General features: G+C 54.3%; 1 protein-coding gene and 1 pseudogene across 2 annotated transcripts in view; one reads left to right on the forward strand and one right to left on the reverse strand.

Annotated features, from left to right (window-relative positions):
• Nucleotides 1-15,110, forward strand: part of Cpne5 (copine 5) — an 80,862-nt gene extending 65,752 nt beyond the window's left edge. For both annotated transcript variants that reach the window (XM_029470852.2, XM_021149048.2), the window contains 9 exons: nucleotides 3,744-3,797; nucleotides 6,371-6,432; nucleotides 8,432-8,478; nucleotides 10,783-10,964; nucleotides 11,483-11,610; nucleotides 11,818-11,920; nucleotides 12,645-12,702; nucleotides 13,020-13,093; nucleotides 13,780-15,110. In XM_029470852.2, coding sequence (XP_029326712.1) covers nucleotides 3,744-3,797; nucleotides 6,371-6,432; nucleotides 8,432-8,478; nucleotides 10,783-10,964; nucleotides 11,483-11,610; nucleotides 11,818-11,920; nucleotides 12,645-12,702; nucleotides 13,020-13,093; nucleotides 13,780-13,998 — 927 coding nt within the window. In that variant the 3' untranslated portion in view covers nucleotides 13,999-15,110. The remainder of the gene's footprint in view (nucleotides 1-3,743; nucleotides 3,798-6,370; nucleotides 6,433-8,431; nucleotides 8,479-10,782; nucleotides 10,965-11,482; nucleotides 11,611-11,817; nucleotides 11,921-12,644; nucleotides 12,703-13,019; nucleotides 13,094-13,779) is intronic.
• Nucleotides 15,111-17,603: 2,493 nt separating this feature from the next.
• Nucleotides 17,604-18,587, reverse strand: LOC147000459 (allatostatin-A receptor-like; annotated as a pseudogene).

Below are 18,587 nucleotides of genomic sequence, written 5' to 3' on the forward strand. Positions count from 1 at the left end.
ATGAGATCTGACGCCCACTTCTGGTGTATAATAATGTGTAATAATAAATAAATCTTTGGGCCAGAGAAAGCAGGAACTGAACCAGCAGGCCTGCCTGGAGCAAGAGGGGTTGACTGGAGCGAGCAGAGGTCCTAAAATTCAATTCCCAACAACCACATGAAGGCTCACAACCATCTGTACAGCTCTGTATAGCTACAGTGTACTCACATACATAAAAATAAATAAATTTTGATAAAAGTAATTTAATAGCCGCACCCCCCCACACACACACACACACAACACCACTACCCGGCCCTACACACACACCTCCAACACACACTCACACACAACACAGGAAGAGCACCAGGAAGAAAGGGAAAGAAGTCTAAAAGCCAAGACCTGAGGTCCCAACTCCAGAGTGGCCCCACGTCTTCAGACAAAGCTTGTGGTCCTTTGAAGGAGTAGCCAGTGCTCTTAACCACTGAACTATCTTTCCGACCTCCATAGTGGTTTTGGGGAAGGAGTCCCCTAGCCCAGGCAAGGCAGACTGTACCTTTCTTTGGGAAGTGGGTGGAGCAGTTATCTCTCTTGGGGTTTGGCTTCCAGTGGCTGTGAAGTCTTGGGTGAAATGGAAATCGGAAGCTGCACAGATGGGGCGGCCAGTTTCCTTCCGTTTCCTCAGACAGCCATTATCTGCCTCTTTGCAATCAACAAGATACGAGCTGCCTCATGGGAAATAACAATACTACTGAGCCAGGGGAAAACCACTTCTGTTTCTGGTGCCCCCCCTCGGGGGGACAGCTTTGGACCCAAGGGGTGTCACCAGGAGACCAAGTGGGCCCAGGAAGCCCCCCAGGAGTGTGAAAGAGGTCCTCCCCAGTCAACACCCCACCTCCAACCCTGAAGCCACCCTGGCAGGACACACTTCTAAAGCAGCTGCTCCTGGGACCCAGCCTCTGCTAAAGAATCACTCAGCCGCTGGGCCTCTTCAAGTCCTACTGTCCTTCTGACAGCCCCAGACAAGCCTCCAGTCTCCAACCCCTCAGGGTGATCACCAACAGTACCCCCCACTCCTGAGCTCCCACCATCCTCTGCAGGGTGTGGGGCTTGGCAATAGGATTCTAGTCTCTTCTAACCTCCACAGTGACCAGAATGCTCTGGGTGTGGCTCCGTGTTGCCTTGAAATGAACTTCACCCCACACCCCCACTCTCCAATGTTAAGGCAGATCTCCACTTAAGCCACTGAGTATTAACCTGACCCCATTGTCACCACACCAGAGCCCCACGGGCCTACAGAGGGGAGTGTGCTCCTTCTGTGAAGAGAGGCACGGCTCATATGCCTGTCTGGACCCCGAGCACTGAAGCTGCTGCCCTCCATATGGCCTCCTCTCCACAGCTGCCTCCCCAAGGACTCTTCTGAGACAATATGGTCCCCAGAAGCTTTCTCAAATGTCCCCTCAAGGAAGTCATCACCTTTGCAAGTCTCTACCGGCACACCCTTCTTCCCGAGGTTGTGCCTGGGGCCTTTCCATGACCATGAGACCCTCAGAGGTGGGCCAGTTCATTCTGCATTCCCAGCAGCCTGGTGCACAGGAAACCAGATTTCAGACATGGGGAAAGGTAGCCGCCTAGTGGAGTGGGCCAGTTCCTTGTAGCGTCTCTAGGGGGTGCTGTGGCCCTGTGTGAAGCCTGACAGTCACTTGTAGCTCGAGAGGCTAGGATGAGGGAGGTTCTGGGAAATCCCAGGAGAGCTTAGAGCAGACAGGGTGCTAACTCACTGTCCACTTCGCTCAGATCTGATGCCAACGGTTGCTTTACATAAAAAAAAAAAAAAAAAAAAAAAGAGAGAGAGAGACTAGGTTCAGAGAGCGGAAGTGTGACTGACTACACGTTAATTTAAAGATAATGCCAAAGGCTTCAAAGAAATGTGTCAGGCACAGTTGTGTGTATCTGTGGTCCCCACCACTCAGAAAGCAGAAGCAGGGAACTGTGACCTTAAGGCCAGCCTAGACTACACGGTGAGACCCTGTCTCAACAATAGAAAGCAAAACAAAATGAGTCTAAGAGGTACTATAAAGAAATCTACACCCAGCCGGGTGTGGTGGCACACGCCTTTAATCCCAGCACTCGGGAGGCAGAGGCAGGCGGATTTCTGAGTTCGAGGCCAGCCTGGTCTACAAAGTGAATTCCAGGACAGCCAGGGCTATACAGAGAAACCCTGTCTCAAAACAAAACAACAACAACAAAAAAAAAACAAAAACAAAAAAAAACAAAAACAGAAATCTACACCCCTAAACCGTGTTCTGCTCACTCCACTCTGCTGCAGGGAACCGTGAAGCAGAGGTCGGAGGGACATTTTGTTCCAGTTGTTCAAACCCCGAATAAGCTCAGCTGGGTAAACATTAATGTTGAGTTTGCAACTCTGCCCTTCTGCCTGGCAGCCAGGTGGTATTAGAGAAGGCTGCCCCATGGCTAGAGAGGCACTTCTAGGATGTTCAGCATCTCAGACCCAGCCTCAGTCCCCACCTGAGCATGATGCCAGCCCTCCCATTTGAACTTGTCACTCATCCATCACGGTGACAGCTCTGTACGTATGCACCGCTGGCCTGGAGACAGGTTTCTCTTCCTGTGTCTACCCAGATGACTGTGTGACTTAAGCAAATCGCCTGGCATCTCTGTGTCCTGGTTCCATTCGTCTCTGAAGTGGGTATCAATCCTTGTTAGACCGAAGAAACTGCAGTTAAAGATATAGGAAAGGGAAGACAGGAAGCTGGTGGTGCACGCCTTTAATACTAGCACTTGAGAGGCAGAGGCAGGTGGTGAATCTCTGAGTTCAAGGCCAGCCTGGTCTACAGAGCAAGTTCCAGGACAGCCAGAGCTATGTAGGGAATGCCGTCTTGAAAAAAACAACAAATAAAAAGACATAGGAAAGATCCCCAAGAGAAGCACGTGGGATATGCCATGTGGGAGAGGGGATAAGAATTTGAGAACAGCCTGGCTCTGTTGATTGCACACCAGAGAAAGCCCAGATCTCTCGTGTTGAGCCTGTGAACAGAGAGCTCCGTGCAGCATGGCTCACCAGGACAAGGTGGCCCTCCTCCCAGCCCCAGGGCTTCTCCAACACCAGTAACCACAACTACAGCTGGGTCACTGCTCTGAGGCAGCGTCTTGACCTCCCACTCTCTCCCCGACTGAGTGGTGACAACCACCTACAGACTTTACTAGATGTCAGGGGTGAAGGGTGTCACCCACTGTTTTCACTAGTGGGGAATAGAGACATCCTGAGTCTTTACAGAGCCTACTGTGCGGAGCCTTGTCATGGGACGAGCAGGTTTGGTTTGGAAGCTTCCTACTGTGGGTCAGGGTGGCCCAGAGCCAGGCTCATAGGCTCAGGGCACCCCTGAGTGGGAGCCCCAAGGAGAATGGAGAAGGCAGGACTGTAAATGTGTAGGGGGTAAAAGAGCGGCCCAGCCAGCACAAGCAGGCGTGGGCAGAGTTAGTTGTCTTGCAACACCTGGTCGCTCTGGGCAGGTTTAAGGGTATTGGGAGACAAAGCTAAAGAAACTGTCTCAGTGTGTTGGTACTGGGACTCAGGGTTAATGAGGATGCCCAGGTGCCAGCATCTCACAAAGCCTGGCAAAGCCCTTCCCAAGCTGCGGTCACACCCGTACCCTGTTGGGCTGATGCCCAAGCCACACCCAGGTCTGCTGGGAGCCCCGAAACTGTCCCGACTGCTTTCAAACAGTGGTTACTTTTCCCTACAGGTGATAAATCCGAAAAAGAAAATGAAGAAAAAGAAATACGTGAATTCTGGCACGGTGAGTAGCGCCCCCTGTCGCAATGGAGGGGCCATTGCCCTGAGCCAAAAGCCAGGCTGAAGGGCAGGGGTCCCATCTAGGTGAGTGGATAGCAGAGAACCATCAGCCTCAGAGAATCTCTGCAGGAAGGAAAAGCGGGTGTGCATGTGGGGAATCCCCAGGAACTGGGCACTGTGAGAGGCCGCACTGACATCCACTATCATGGAGAGGACCAGGGAAGTGACTCAGCCAAGGTTAGACAGCGAAGAGTCATGCAGGAGTCAACTCCGCCTTTCATCCCGCGTGGGCAGCAGCAGGGACTGCCGCTGCGTAACTGTTACCACCAGAGACCACTTTGGTCCTTGATTTGTGAGGGCTGGTGGGCTGGACATTCTAACATTCAGCAAATATCTGCTGGGCTCTCAGCAGAACCGTACAGGGGAATGACACAAGCAGGAAACAGTAGACCCAGGTCCCTGATGCTTATAACAGGGGAGGCAGAGGGTTCTTTAGTACCTGCACACACATTGGTGAAATGATTTCAAGAGCTGTGGGGGAAGGTGAAACAGAATGGGTCAGATATTGAGAATACCTAAGAAAGGGACCCAGCCTTCAAAAACAGCATATGCAAAGGCCCTGGGGCAGCTGTAGATGTGGTTACTGGTATTGGAGAAGCCCTGGGGCCGGGAGGAGGGCCACCTTGTCCTGGTGAGCCACGCTGCATGACCACACTGCACGGAGCTCTCTGTTCCCATGTTCAACATGAGAGATCTGGGCTTTCTCTGTTGTCTGTTCTAGAATGGGTCCGTATATTTGCAATGCAAATACCTGGGTTTGTGCCCTCTTTCCCTCCCCTGACCCTTATTCCTGAGAGAGATGTCTCTGTCAGGTAATGTAGTCACTAGGCTCAGAAGAGTTCTCTCCCTGAATCCCATCTTCCTTGGAGCAACCCCACTTGTAAAATGGAGCCAGCACTGGGGGTGGTGACAGACCTATGGAAGGCAGGCCTGTGATTGTCCCATACTCTGCTCATGCGTGGGAGAAATGAACCAAGACTTTCCTGTGTACCACTCCTTCCAATCAAAACTCTCCGTGTGGGGCTCCTTCACACTCGGGAACTGACTTGGATGCGCTGATGTCCCTGGCTGCAGTGTCCCCCAGGTGGAAACAGCATTTGTTTGGGCAGTGCCCTGGGCTCACAGGCCTTCCCCGTTCACAATAGAAGCACGCCCAGTCTTTGCCATTAGACCTGGGTAATCCCCCTCCCCCCCCCATCTTAAGTGCCCCAGAGGAGGCAGGACCTCCCCAGACTGGCAGTTCTTTAGATGTGCAACCAAAATGAAAAAGGTCTCGAAACCATTCCTTTTGCCCAGCCTTCCTAGCAATGAAGAGAAGGGATCTATTCCAGGCCCCACACGGAGCTAGGAACAGCACAGGCCTCCCAGGGTCTGGGGTGGTGTGGGGCCATCCCTGCTGCGGGGGCACTCATGGGAAGAGTTAAAGTTCCCCAAAGATCCATTGCTCAGACCCAAAGACTCAGAAGCTCACACTGGCCAGGGTTGGGGCTGGGAAGCTGGACAGGGTGAGAAACTCTGGTGTCTTCGTCAGGGGCTCCACCTGGGCTGCTGTTGCAGCTCTTTCTGGTTGGCTGAGCCACCACCCCGGGGAGGAGGTTCAGTGGCCTCTCAGGTGCTTGGCACACCGTGCCCCTGGGTGGGGCTCTCCGGGCCCACTGCACACAGACCTTCTTGTGTCCCGTTCGTCAGGTTGAGGGACTTCAGCTTTGTCACAGCTGGCTTAGCTGAGCTGACGCTTAGACCACACCAGCAGGGAGGCCTTGGTCTTCGCCCCTCCCCCCCTTCAGGTGCCTTGCTCTTCCTCCTCTCCGTGGCCCAGAATTCTTTGCGGCAGGCTGCCTAAGTGGGCAGAGCCATTGCCACAGTCTCTTGGGGCACAGAAGGCAGGAGGCTTCAAGTCAAGAGGAATCTTGAGTAGGAGGCACCTGTGGGGAAAGGATGGGATACTCAGAGGGTCTTGGGGGGGAAGGGGTAGAGACTGAACAGCACCCCAGAAGGGAGCATGACAGGCAAGGCCAGAGAAGAGAACAGTTCAGAGACAGAAGCGTGGGCTCCGTGCCAGTCAGAGACACAGTCATGGACGGGTGGCTGGATCTACATCAGGAAGATTCCCCAGGCCTCCATACTGCAGGCCAGGAGGATGACTGGTCCCTTACCCTGAGCCCTGTGCTTCAGCAGTTGGATTTGCATCAAAGTTAAGTTAAATGTGGCTCAAGGTCATCCTCAGCTACACAGGAGTTCAAGGGCAGCTCGGGCAAGGCGAGACCCTGTCTTGACATGAAAGTCAGGGAGGCTCTGAATTCAGGCCTACTAGGCTCATATTCCCACTGTGCCACATCCTGGCACTGCCTTGGAACCTCAGTTTCCTTGGCTGTAAAATGGAGATAAACGTCCTCCGTGGGATGGCCACAGGCACTGGGGAAACCAGTCCCTGAAAACGGCCCACAGGCAGAGTGTGCCAACGGATCCTGGCCATCCCCTGAGCTCTCCACTAACCACATTCCCTTTTTTTCCCAGGTCACCCTGCTTTCCTTTGCGGTAGAGTCAGAGAGTACCTTCCTGGATTACATCAAAGGAGGGTGAGAGAAACAGGGCCTGGCCTCCCCAGCCCCAGGGAGAGGGCAGGGCTCCATACCATGTAACCAGAGCGTGCCCCACAAGGCCCTAACTGGAGCCCAACACTGGGCTCCCAGGAGACTCCACCTTAGAGCTGAGAACTCTGCCTACCTCTGGATTCCAAGCCCAGGCGACCTGCCTGGGTCATGTGGAATTCCTGAGCAGAGAGAGGCCCTGGTGGAGGTAGGAGCTCTGTGACAGAGAGCCAAGGAGTGGGAGGTAGAAAGTGCTCTGCACAGGCATCAGGAGATGCAGGTTCTAGGTCCCTGTTTGCCTTGAATTTCCTGAGTTACTGTGAGTGAGTCATGTTCTTACTGTGGGTATCGCTCCTGCCAGAGTTTAAGTGTGGGACAAGGGACCTGTCGGGAGGAACATTAGGGGACAGTCCCAGGGACAGCAGGTTGTCCAACCCCAAGCTGAAAGAGCAAAAGGAACTGCAGAGGGGTGACCTCCAGGCCATCACAGGCAGCACAGCCAGGTTGCCTCAGCCAAGAGCTTACTAGAAATGGCCCGATTCCAAAGAGGGGCCTCCCTGATACACTCCCTGCAGGCGGCTGCCAGGTCAGGGCGTGGGCAGCCGAGAGCCCACAGGTGCAGGTGAGGGAAGACTGCACCTGCCTGAGAGGAGCCAGGCAGGGCAGCTACCCAGGGCGCATCCCAGCCCGGCAGGAGAGGTTTGAGGCTTTTTTTTTTTTGAGTGCTGTACCCCTGAACTGTTCCCCCAGCTCTGCAAAGGCAGCCATAGTGGATCCATGCAGAGAGGCTAGAGGAGGCCTTTAGATATCCATACACACACACCCTCTGGGTATCCAAAGGCCTCCTCTAGCCTCTCTGCATTAAAGAAAAAAAAAAAAAAAGCCCCAAACCTCTCTTCTATATTCCATTAAGCAGCCAACCTTCATCTTCCTAGCACCTGGCAATCTTCAAACAAGCCACATTTTGCTCTCCATCTCATTTGCATAGCACTCCTGATTTACATAGCGGGCGGGACTGAGACCTTATCTCCATTCTGCACCACCTGAGTGCTGTCGGGGCTCCTATTGTTCCTGGCTGATTAGTAATGCTACCCTCCTAGGCTGTGTCCCAGTGGGGCTGGATACGATAAAAGCTGATGTAACATGGGATGGCCATGATGGAGGCCAGGGGCTGCTAAAACCACAGGCACGTTTAGGAGCAGAGGGAGTGTGTCCCAGCAGGAGGCATCCTGGCTTCCCTCCCCTGCCGGCTGAACCCAGAAGGAATGAAAATGAGATTCCTGGGCCAGATGTTCTCCCTGTCACCTGTATTTTCTGTCGACTCAGAGACTGGGTGTAGTGGTGCACACCTTTAATCCAAGCAATCGAAAGGTAAAGGTGGAAGGCTTTTCATGAGTTCAAGACCAGCCTGGTAACATAGCGAGTTCTAAGCTAGGCAGAGCTGCACACCGAGTCCCCATCTCAAAACTAAGTGAAAAAGAGAACAAAGAGAAGGAACTAGGGTAGAGCTGTAGAAGCTCAGGTTCTGGGTTGGGTTTTTGGCCAGACAGCATTGTGGGTAGTGTCCTGTTCTTCCCTCTCAAGGTGCTTAGCGTGGATTTTGACTCTTTGTCATGTTTTAACCATTAATCTGAATTTGAACCAGAAACCCAGTGAGCCCTGACCTCACCTGCTCAAAGGAGGTTGGGCACAAAGGAGGCCGAGTTCAGAGAGAAAGGGGCAGCCGGTAGAGCTGTGCGTGCCTGCTCACACAACATAATCAGCCCCACCCCCACCCCTTGTGTTCTGGAATGCACCACTCCGATGCCCGCAGAGGCCCCACAGAGGGTCACGGCTGGTGGCAACTGTCTCAGCTTCACAGAGCTTGCACACAAGTGACTTCACTGAAGCCACAGGCATGACAAACACGAGTGCCTAGTAGTGGCTTTCCCTGCCTTGTCCGCCCCTGCCCCCATCCCCAGGTGACTCCAGATCTTCTCCTCTTTAGGACGCAGATCAACTTCACCGTGGCCATTGACTTCACTGCCTCTAATGGTGAGTGCAGCAGGAGCGGGCAGAGTGGGCGTCTCTGGGTTGTGATGGACAGCTTGGCTTTGAGCCAGGCCTCTTCCTTATCTTCCTGCTGCATGACACAGTTCCTAGGGTGGTGTAAGCAAACAGCTGTGCACCCCACATAGGGATCCAGTAACAGACAAAAGTGCAGACACCACCAAAGTCCAGTGTGATGAAGCACTGAGTTTCCCGGGCTCCCTCACAGGAGTATGAGAGAAGAGTTGCCACAGGAACATGGGTGACTGAAAGCCACTTCAATGTGGGTGACAACCTGGAAAAGCTGAAACCATGGGGCTCTCTGTGTAGCTTGCAGACAGTTTAAAGGGGAGTTCCTGTGCTGTTTACTTGCCAAGTCTTTGGGAACTTTTCTCTGAGGTGGAATGCTTCAATTCAGAGGAAACTTACCTACCAGAGAAGGCAGAGCTAAAGTTAGAAGAGAGATGTCCATGCCTTTAATCCCGGCACCCGGGAGGCAGAAGCAGGTGGGTCTCTGTGAGTTCAAGGCCAGCCTGGTCTACATAGTAAGTTCCAGGTTACCAGGGCTACACAGAGAAACCCTGTCCCAAAAACAAATAAACTTAATTAAATTAAACAGCCAAAAAAGCTGAGGCTTCACCAGGTCAGAGGATCCTATCCCGGTGTACATATGTGGGTAGGGGAGCACACCCCAAGCCATTGTTCTGATGGGGAGCACCCAGTCTATCTGGAGCACTAGATAATGCAGTATTCTAGATCTAGCTGTGGCTGGGTGTCAGGAGCCTCCACAGTTCCTGAGTATACCCTGAAAACAGCACAGAGTTGCTTGTGGGGTCATAACCCCCTCGGGATGCTCAGAGCTCGTTGTGTGTGTGTGTGTGTGTGTGTGTGTGTGTGTGTGTGTGTGTGTGAAGACACCTAAGTGGCAGCCTTCTCTGGTGTGTCAAGCCCTTCTCTGGTTACCAGGCATGAGTACTGGGCCGTTAGAGTTAGTACTAATACCAAAGAAGACAGTAGGGGAGATGGCTCTGTGGTTAAACTGCTTGCTGTGCAAGTAAAGACTGGAGGTCCATTCCTCACAACACACATGCATGGCAGGTGTATGCGATGGCCCATCTGTAATCAGCCAAAGTGAAACTATTGATGTTGGCCAGCTCTGAGTTTGATTGGAAGACCCTACCTCAGTGAATAAGGAAGGAGAGCAAGCAAAGAGGGGTGATTCTCAAATCTGCCTCCACATGTGTGTGCTCACACATGTGTGTGCACGCACATACATGCAGGCAGGCATGCACACACATACATTCAGGCATGTGTGCATACACGCATACATGCAGGCAGGCATGCACACACATACATGCAGGCAGGCATACACACATACATGCAAGCAGGCATGCACACACACATACATGCAGGCAGGCATACACACAAACATGCAGGCAGGCATGCACATACACAGACATGTAGATATATGTACATACACACAGACATGCAGATATGCATGTACACAGATATAACAATGGCAGGAAGACACTTCTACTGACATCACCTAGTTAGTCTGTAACTGTGACCTTGGGAGGCGGCAGGTACCCCTGTTCTACAGGTGATGAGGCTTGAGTATGAAGGGTTAAGACCACAGCTTAGGCAGAGATGTTGGGGTTGTTGGTCATGAATGGATCAGTGAAATCTGAACATTTGAGGTTACAGGGGACAGCAGGAACATCATGGCAGAAGTAAGGAAAGGGAACTTGGGGCGCGGGGGTGAGGCTGGGGAGGGGCACTGTTAGAGGAAAGCCACACTGGTCATGGAAGGGAGACAAGGAGTTGAACCTTGTGAATGTTCAGGGCCATGCAGGGAAGTGTGGAGAGGCCGGTGAAGCTGTGCTTGTGGAGCTAAGGCGTGGAGGGTGAGAGGAAACAGGAGGCCAGATCCACTCCTCGGGAATCCTGTAGTTTGGTGGGCTCTGGGGGGGGGGGGTCCTGGGTGAGATGAGGCCTCAGGGTGCTCCGAGCAGAGGACATGGCCTTGGAGTGGGGTCTGGCAGGCCCATGTGTGTGGCGTGGACTGGAGGTAAGGACAGGGGCAGTCAGGGGCCATGAGGAGGCTGCCTCTGTCCTGTACACCATATGATGCTGGCTTTGAGAAGGAATGGGGTGGGGGTTGGATCTGTCCCAAGGGACCAGTAGTCACTCTTGACTGATGAACCAAGACAGAATGGAGGTCGTGATAGAAGGTTCAAGGGTAAACAGGTAGAGGGATTCACGGACGTGCCCCATCCAGTTTGGCAAAAGTCCCCATGTTCTGTGTTGCAGGGAACCCCTCACAGTCCACATCCCTCCACTACATGAGTCCCTACCAGCTGAACGCCTACGCGCTGGCGCTGACCGCCGTCGGAGAGATCATCCAGCATTATGACAGTGACAAGATGTTCCCTGCCCTGGGCTTCGGGGCCAAGCTGCCCCCCGACGGCAGGGTGTCCCATGAGTTTCCCCTGGTAGGAGCTCCCAGGCTGGGAACAAGCAGGGGAGTGTGGTGGGGGTCTTTTCTCTCTTTTTCTTTCTTTCTCTCTTTCTTTTTTCTTTCTTTCTCTCTCTCTTCCTTCCTTCCTCCCTCCCTTCCTTCCTTCCTTTGGTTTCTCAAGACAGGGTTTCTCTGTGTAGCCCTGGCTGTCCTGGAACTCACTCTATAGACCAGGCTGGCCTCAAACTCAGAGATCCCCCTGCCTCTGCCTCCCAAGTGCTGGAATTAAGGGCATACCACCACCCACTGGCTGGCTGAGCAAGGGGGTTCTAGTTCTTGACCTTGTCCTAAATACTTGCATAGTAAGCTTCATAGGCTTGACCACCTACTTGAGTTGGGGTCTGGGCTAAAGACAACTATGCCCTGCCTCTACCTGGACCCCCATTCCCTGGGCCCAGCCCTGCCTCTGCCTGCTCCCAATATCCCTGGGCCCAACCCTGCCTCCATGAGCCTCCTGCTTACTTGGGCTTAGCTACCTTCTCTCTATCCCAGAATGGCAACCAGGAGAACCCCTCCTGCTGTGGCATCGATGGCATCCTGGAGGCCTACCACAGCAGCCTGCGCACCGTGCAGCTTTATGGCCCCACTAACTTTGCTCCTGTTGTCACTCACGTAGCCAGGTAAGCCAGGGGCAGCCGATCCCCAGGGAACATCACTGGAGAACTAAACACAGCATCTCTTACCACCTGCTCACCTTTCAGCAAGAGGCCCAGACAATCGATTCCCTTTAAGCTCCTACCAGAGAGTTTGGGAGCCTTGTTCAGGGGGCCTGGGCCAGAGGCTCCAGGCTACACCTTTGTGTGCTCACCCCACCCCCACTCCCACAGGAACGCTGCAGCTGTGCAGGATGGCTCCCAGTATTCTGTGCTGCTCATCATCACTGATGGCGTCATCTCAGACATGGCACAGACCAAGGAGGCAATTGTCAATGTGAGTGGAGGATGGTGCTCTCTCTCTCTCTCTCTCTCTCTCTCTCTCTCTCTCTCTCTCTCTCTCTCACACACACACACACACACACACACACGGTTTAGGGGGACTAAAGCATCTTGTCCTACCCCTAAGAGAACCCAGGGGTGCTCCTTTTAAAGAACCACAGGGTGGCTTCTTTTCCTGCCCCCCATAATGTTACTGGCCACCCCATAAAGTCATCTGGTTACTCCACAGAGACTGACAGAGAGAGTACTAGACAGGGGTTTGGGGAATGGAGATGCCCTGAGCCTATGAGAGCTCAGACCTCAGCCACACAGATAGCCGTGCTCTCTGGGGAGCTCATGACCCCCTCAGCCATCCACCCTAGGCCCCAGCTTGCCTGTCATGTAGCAGAAGATCTCAGTGAGGAAAGTTCCCTTCCCTAACCTTGACCCATGATTCCTCAGAAAAGGGGCCTTAGCCACAGCTGCCTTAGCCCCTCATGGTAGAGCCCTAGCACCAGAGGGAGGAGGTGGCTTTACAGAGGCAGGCAGACCCAGCCCCCCCACCCCCCAGCAATTTATCTTCTCTTGATCTGCGTCCTTTCCCTATCCTGTCCCTTGGTGTTCCTTGGGGTCCCCTAACCTTCATTCTCTATCCCTTTGCCCTGCCCTATTTTGTTTGACCCACCCTCCGGTCCCTACCTGTCTGACACAGCTTTTTGCCCCTCCCCTGTCTTTCCCAGGCTGCCAAACTCCCCATGTCAATCATCATCGTCGGCGTGGGCCAGGCCGAGTTCGATGGTGAGTCCAGAGTCCCTTTCCCAGCTGCCTTCTCTTACAGAACCCCATGGCATCCCGTCTCCACCCGCTGGAGCTCATGCCCGGGCATGCATGCAGTCTGGGTGGACTTGTGTGCCTTGAGAGGGTGTGTCAGTACCCATGCAGGTCTCAGCCTCATCCCGAGGTCGGGCTCCTCATCCCAGACAAAGAGCAGGGCCCTAGGTCTTCACCCATTTCTAGCGTTGGGGCGAGAGCCCTGGGCTGGCCTGGGATTGGAGGGCAAGCCCTGCCAGGTATATGTGTCCTTGATCACACGCACACATCCCTTGTCTCTACAGCCATGGTGGAGCTGGACGGTGATGATGTGCGGATCTCCTCCAGGGGGAAGCTGGCTGAGCGAGACATTGTCCAGGTGAAACAGGCCCCGCCCTTCCGCAGTGCCTCAAATAGGAAGGCCCTCTAGCCAGAGCGCCTTTACAGGCATCTCGAGGATAGACACTGGAATCCCTTCCTGGGCCAGTCTTCTCAGGAAGCCCCACCCCTCCCTGCCCTCTAGGAAGTCCCTTCTAACCTGAATGATGCCCCCATGGAATCCAGAGCCCTACACAGGGAGTCTGTGCCACATGGCCTTCCAGTGGCATGGAGACCCGTCATAGATGGAGGTGGCACCCTTGATCCTAGGAGGAGGGAGACAGGAAGGAGCCAGAGGTTGGCAGCATTGAGAGGAAGGTGGGTTAGGTGTGGGTTTAGACAACTGTCGGGGTCCTAAGAGACCGAGAGGGTCCCCCTGGAGAGGGGTGGGAAAGGAAAAGGGAGCAAGGAGGCAGGATCCGGTTAGCCTTTCCCAGCATCCCTTGGGAGCAAGGAGGCAGGATCCAGTTAGCCTTTCCCAGCATCCCTTGAGCCTCTGTTCTCCTTGCTAGTCTCTGGTGAAAGGCTTGGGTCATTGTTAGGCCTCCTGTGGAATACAGATGAAGGACTCAGCACAGAGGCATGGCCCATCCCCGGGGAAACTCTCAAAGTGGGGGTTGGATAGAGTGGGTTCTCTAGGAGGGGACCCACGTGCCCCATCTTGACCCCATCTTCCTTGCCTCTCAGTTTGTGCCCTTCAGGGACTACGTGGACCGCACCGGCAACCACGTACTGAGCATGGCCCGCCTGGCCCGGGATGTTCTGGCTGAGATCCCGGACCAACTGGTGTCCTACATGAAAGCGCAGGGCATCCGCCCACGCCCGCCACCCGCTGCACCTGCTCAGTCGCCCCCACAGTCCCCAGCCCACTCACCTCCTGGATCCCCCGTGCACACGCATATCTGAAGCCGACAGGACCAAGGGCCTGGAGGGTAGGCTGACACCCTATTCTCCTCCTGGTCGGCTTCCCAGACTCTGCTTGGAGGGCCAGCGGGAAATGGGGTATCAGGGCCTCACCTCACTTCACACCCAAATCCAGGGAACTGTGGTATAGAAGACAAGGGGTACACAGATTCTGGGGCTGAGGGGACCCCCCCTAGTTCATGCCGGATAACTCCAAGACTTTCTTATTCTTGCAACCCAGCTGAGCCTCCTCCAGCTCCTGTCTCCTCCTGCCCTAGTGTCTAGTGTCCCCAGTCCCATGAGATCCACTGTCCTGTTTCCAGGGAACCCCAGACTGGTAGGCTGCCAGGGATGCATGTGACCCTCTTAGGGACTCCATATGTGAGCAGATAGAGCCCCTTTCCTGATCCTCAAAGGCTCAGTGGTATGCTAGAATGTTCTAGAATGGTCACTGGAGCTATCACAGGTAGCTTGAAGCATTGAGATGTCTCCTGCTCAACTTGGGGGCCACTCACCTGCAGGGCACAGGGTTAGCCCCTGCACTCCAACTTGCTCCTGCTCTCTGCCCTTCAGTGGTTAGGGGACAAGAGACAGGGGTCCCTGAATGCCAACCTGTCCCTAGCCACACCCAGCAGGAACCCACCCAGCCCACCCTTCTGCTCTCTGGGCCTCAGTGTCCACACCTCCGCGATGACAGGATTGGTCAGGTGGTTCAGCGTTTCCTGAGCCATCCTGAGGGTACATCCATTCCACACACAGCCTCCCCACACCTTCCTCATGGCCACCATTCACACCCAGGCCAGCTAGACTCTGGGGTCACCCTGTCGCATCCTGTCACCCCCAAGCCTCAGCCCTTCAAAGCTCCTGTCCCTGCAGTGGGAAGTTAGCAAAGGGCTTTTCACCTAAGGTCACCCCAATGGCCACCGTCCTTTGTCCACTGGGGCAGGTCTTGCATGTGTCCCTTATGCCGCATGGGGTCTCCACCTGACATCTCCCATCCCACCCGCCTCTGTCCCGCATGGTGATAGTGATGTTTTGACTGTCTGGTCCTGTGCCTGTCTGAGACTGTCTCTGTGGAACTTGCCTTAAACTGAAGTAAACCAGTTCTTTTAGTAGATAGAACCCCCCTTTCCTTCGAAAACAGCTTTGCTGTTTGCCCAGCATCTCTCTGCTGCCTTGGTTCTTCCGTCCGGCCATGTCCCTGTCAGACTCTGTAAGAGGCATGGGGGATGCATGGCGGAGATTGAAACCCACCTCCCACAAACATCTGTAAGCGGAGTCTGTGAGCCATCAGGGACTGTGATGGAGGCATGGTTGCCTAGAGCCCCTTCCTGGTCCTCAGAGACTCAGTGGTATGCTAGAATGTTCTAGATGTGGATCTCTAGCCTCACTAGAGCTGTCACGAGTAGCTTGTGACATTGAGAGGTCTCCTGCTCAACTCGGAGGCCATTCACCTGCCGGGCACATGACCAGAGCCTGGACGCCAACATGAGAGACAGTGAGCACACAGACACTCAGGTCTATAGTCTGGCTTCAGACAGTGTTAAGAGGCAGGAGCAAGGGGAGAGAATGAGGGCAGACTCCAGTAGAGACATGCTTGAGACGAGCAGGGGTGTTGAGGGGAGCCCAAGAGAAACGAGCAGGGAGCCATGCTGATGCCAGGGTGAAGAGGACTCTGGTAGTTTGGGATAAGTAGGTGCCAGGTGTGTTTGACGGGAAGCAAGCACGTGGGTGTGATGGGAGCTAACCAAGGAAGAGAATGCAGGCGATGGGGTCAGGGTGGAGGCCAGAATGCACAGGGCCTTGTGGTTCATGGCAAGGCATCTGACGTTTGCTCTAGAGGGTTGTAGCCATTGAGGAAGTAAAAGAGACGAGCACGTGACCCGAACCTCCCCAACACGTGGATCGCTATCATGGTGGAGCATGGTTTCTTCATCTCTCAACAAACATCTACTGAGAATCCATTCCAGGCCTGCGCAGGGGTCAGAGGCACTTGGCTCAGTCCCCAGTGTCTCCCTCTGGGCTAAATCAGCCACCACAAAGTAGCAATGCCAGCCAGCTTGAAGGGAGTGGTGGCACTAAGAGACACTCTGGCCCATACCAGATGACCCCCCCCAGGGGTGTGGCCAGCATAGTGTCAGGTAGGGTACATGTGTGCACAGATGGTGACATTGGCAGGCTCTGTGGGTGGACCATGCAGGACTTATGTGACTTCAGGGACACCGTAAGCATCTTCCGTGCTTCTACAGGTCAGGGCCTTCACCAATGTAGAGCATGGGAGCAAGGACATACGCGCATGCGCACACCACATACTGCGCACGCTGTCCCATCAGCCCTCTAGGCAGCCATTCTGAGGCTGTACCCAAGAGGAATTCGGTACCAATTACCCTCCAGCTCGGGGCTTGTTTACTTCTGATGACTTCATGGTAAATTAGAGCTGACTCACGACCGTCTCTATAATCAGATGCTCTGCGACTCCCATGACGCCGTGAGTGGGAACGGGGTGGGGTAGTGGCTTCAGAGAAGGGAAGTTCCCATAACCAGCGGCCTATTTTCCATCTCCTTGGGCGCCATGGGAAAGTATAGGGAGGAGATGGGTACCCGGCAGGGGAGTCCAGACAGTGAGCCGCTGCCCCTGAGGTATGTTGGGGAACAGACACAGCATCAAAAATATCTTTGTTGTGACACTGGCTTCTCTGCTGGGTTTTTTTCCAAAGGTGTGTTCTGCAGAACTGTTGCCTGACATGGAGTCTGAAGCAGCTGCTTTTCCCAGAGTCTCTCTGGAATAGCTTCAGTGGCCTCTGGGGCTCCCAAGGCTCTGGCAAGTTCTATAGAGCAGAGAATAGCTTGACTTGATTCAACACAATAGTCCCTGAGGTTTTTGACCACACAGTCAGAGCCTCTCTCTCCTACCCCCTCTCTGTCCCCACCCCTCTCTGTCTTGCTCTTGCTGTATGTGCGTAACTGGTAATGCTAAGCTAAACAAGCTGTCTAGAGAATGACAGTAGGCACAAGCCTTCCTTGTTCCAGGGCCAAAAATAGAATTTGAGGCCACATCCAAAGAGTATAAGGGAAGCCCCCCCCAGATGGGTGGGAGAGAGAGAAAGAGGTGGGCCCTTGTGAGAAGGAGCCGGCCTTGAAAGAGGTTCTTCCCACCCACCTTAGAAAAAGAAACCACACACAGAAGACAGGGTGGGGCTCAGTGATTCACAAGCACAGACTCCTGGCTTTCAGGTGGATTTTATTTTTGTTCCTGTCTGGAACTGAGGGTGTGTGGAATAGAGCTAAAGGAGGTAGACAGGGGCAGGCAAGGCAGATGAAGCGTTCTCCAGGACTCTAAGGACCCCAGGGAAGTTTTCTTTCTATTCCCCTCTTTGTCTACTCATTTCAAATGCCCAGAGTAGTAAACGTAAGATGGCGCCATCATCATGGTAACACCTGTCACTCCCATGCTCACTGAACCCCTGCATATTCAATGGCGGATCACCCTGTGCAGATGTGGGAGCCTCATCCCATTTTTCAGATGAAGCAGGGGGAAGTGAGAGGGTGCCCAAGGCCACAAAACTATAAGGTTGGGAGCCCACAGTTGTCTGAGCTTCACAGTTATTTCATGAATTGTGAGCTGTCACCACCACTGCTCCACTGACTGCTTTTCTGGGCCTCTGAAAAATGGCCCTGAGTCCCACCCGGTAAGGGCGGCAGAGGCAAAAGCAGAGAACAGGACTGATAGCACAATTGGAATAGGCCAGCAGGGTGCACAGGCTGAAGGCCACAAAAGCCAGTGGCATGGCTGGTAGGCGGCCCATGGCAGACACATAGCCCAGTGCTGAGCAGGGTCCCCACATCAGCACGACGACCCCCAGCATGACAAGACTGACCTGTGTGTTTACCCTGTGCTCCTGCACACTCTCACCTGGGGGAGCCACGGGCCGTGTGCCCAAGCACCAGACCATGTGGCCAAAAGAGCAGGCCAGGCCCAACAAGCAGGGCAGAAAAGCCAGGACTCCCAGCAGGATGAAATAGAAGGTTGTTTGAGGTGGGCTGAACAACAAGAGGCAGGCCAGGGCCTTGGGGACACCCACTGCCTGCTCTAATACTGTCACCCGCTGGAACAGCCAGTTGGGCATCAAGGTGACCAGGCCCAGTACCCACATAGCCCCACAGAGCAGCAGGCAGGCACATGGGCTGGCTGGGAGGGCCACATGGGGCCGAACCATGGCCATGTGACACACGAGTGCAGAGGCTACCATGCTGTGGAAAGTACAGAACATGGTGGTCGTGTTGGTGGCCTGGCTGGCAGTACAGACAGCGGGGCCTAGCCACCAGCCCTGATGCAAGAAGCTCAGCAACAGGGCGGGTACCAGGAAGGATACGAAAAGCAGATCAGAGAGTATCACGTTCACCGTAAGGCTGGTGGTCAGCGTCAAGAACGGGGGAGACGCTCGAGGCCCACGGGCCACCACCACCAATAGGAGCCCGTTGGCCAGCAGCCCCACGAGCAGGATGAGGCCACAGAACTCTGCGAAGGCCAGGCGGAGCCACCTCTACTGGGTGGCTGCCAGCTCCGTGTAGAGAGTGACATTCAACTCCAT

Source organism: Mus caroli, unplaced genomic scaffold, assembly GCF_978045245.1.
Source record: "Mus caroli unplaced genomic scaffold, Mus_caroli_1 scaffold_18, whole genome shotgun sequence".
Taxonomy (NCBI): domain Eukaryota; kingdom Metazoa; phylum Chordata; class Mammalia; order Rodentia; family Muridae; genus Mus; species Mus caroli.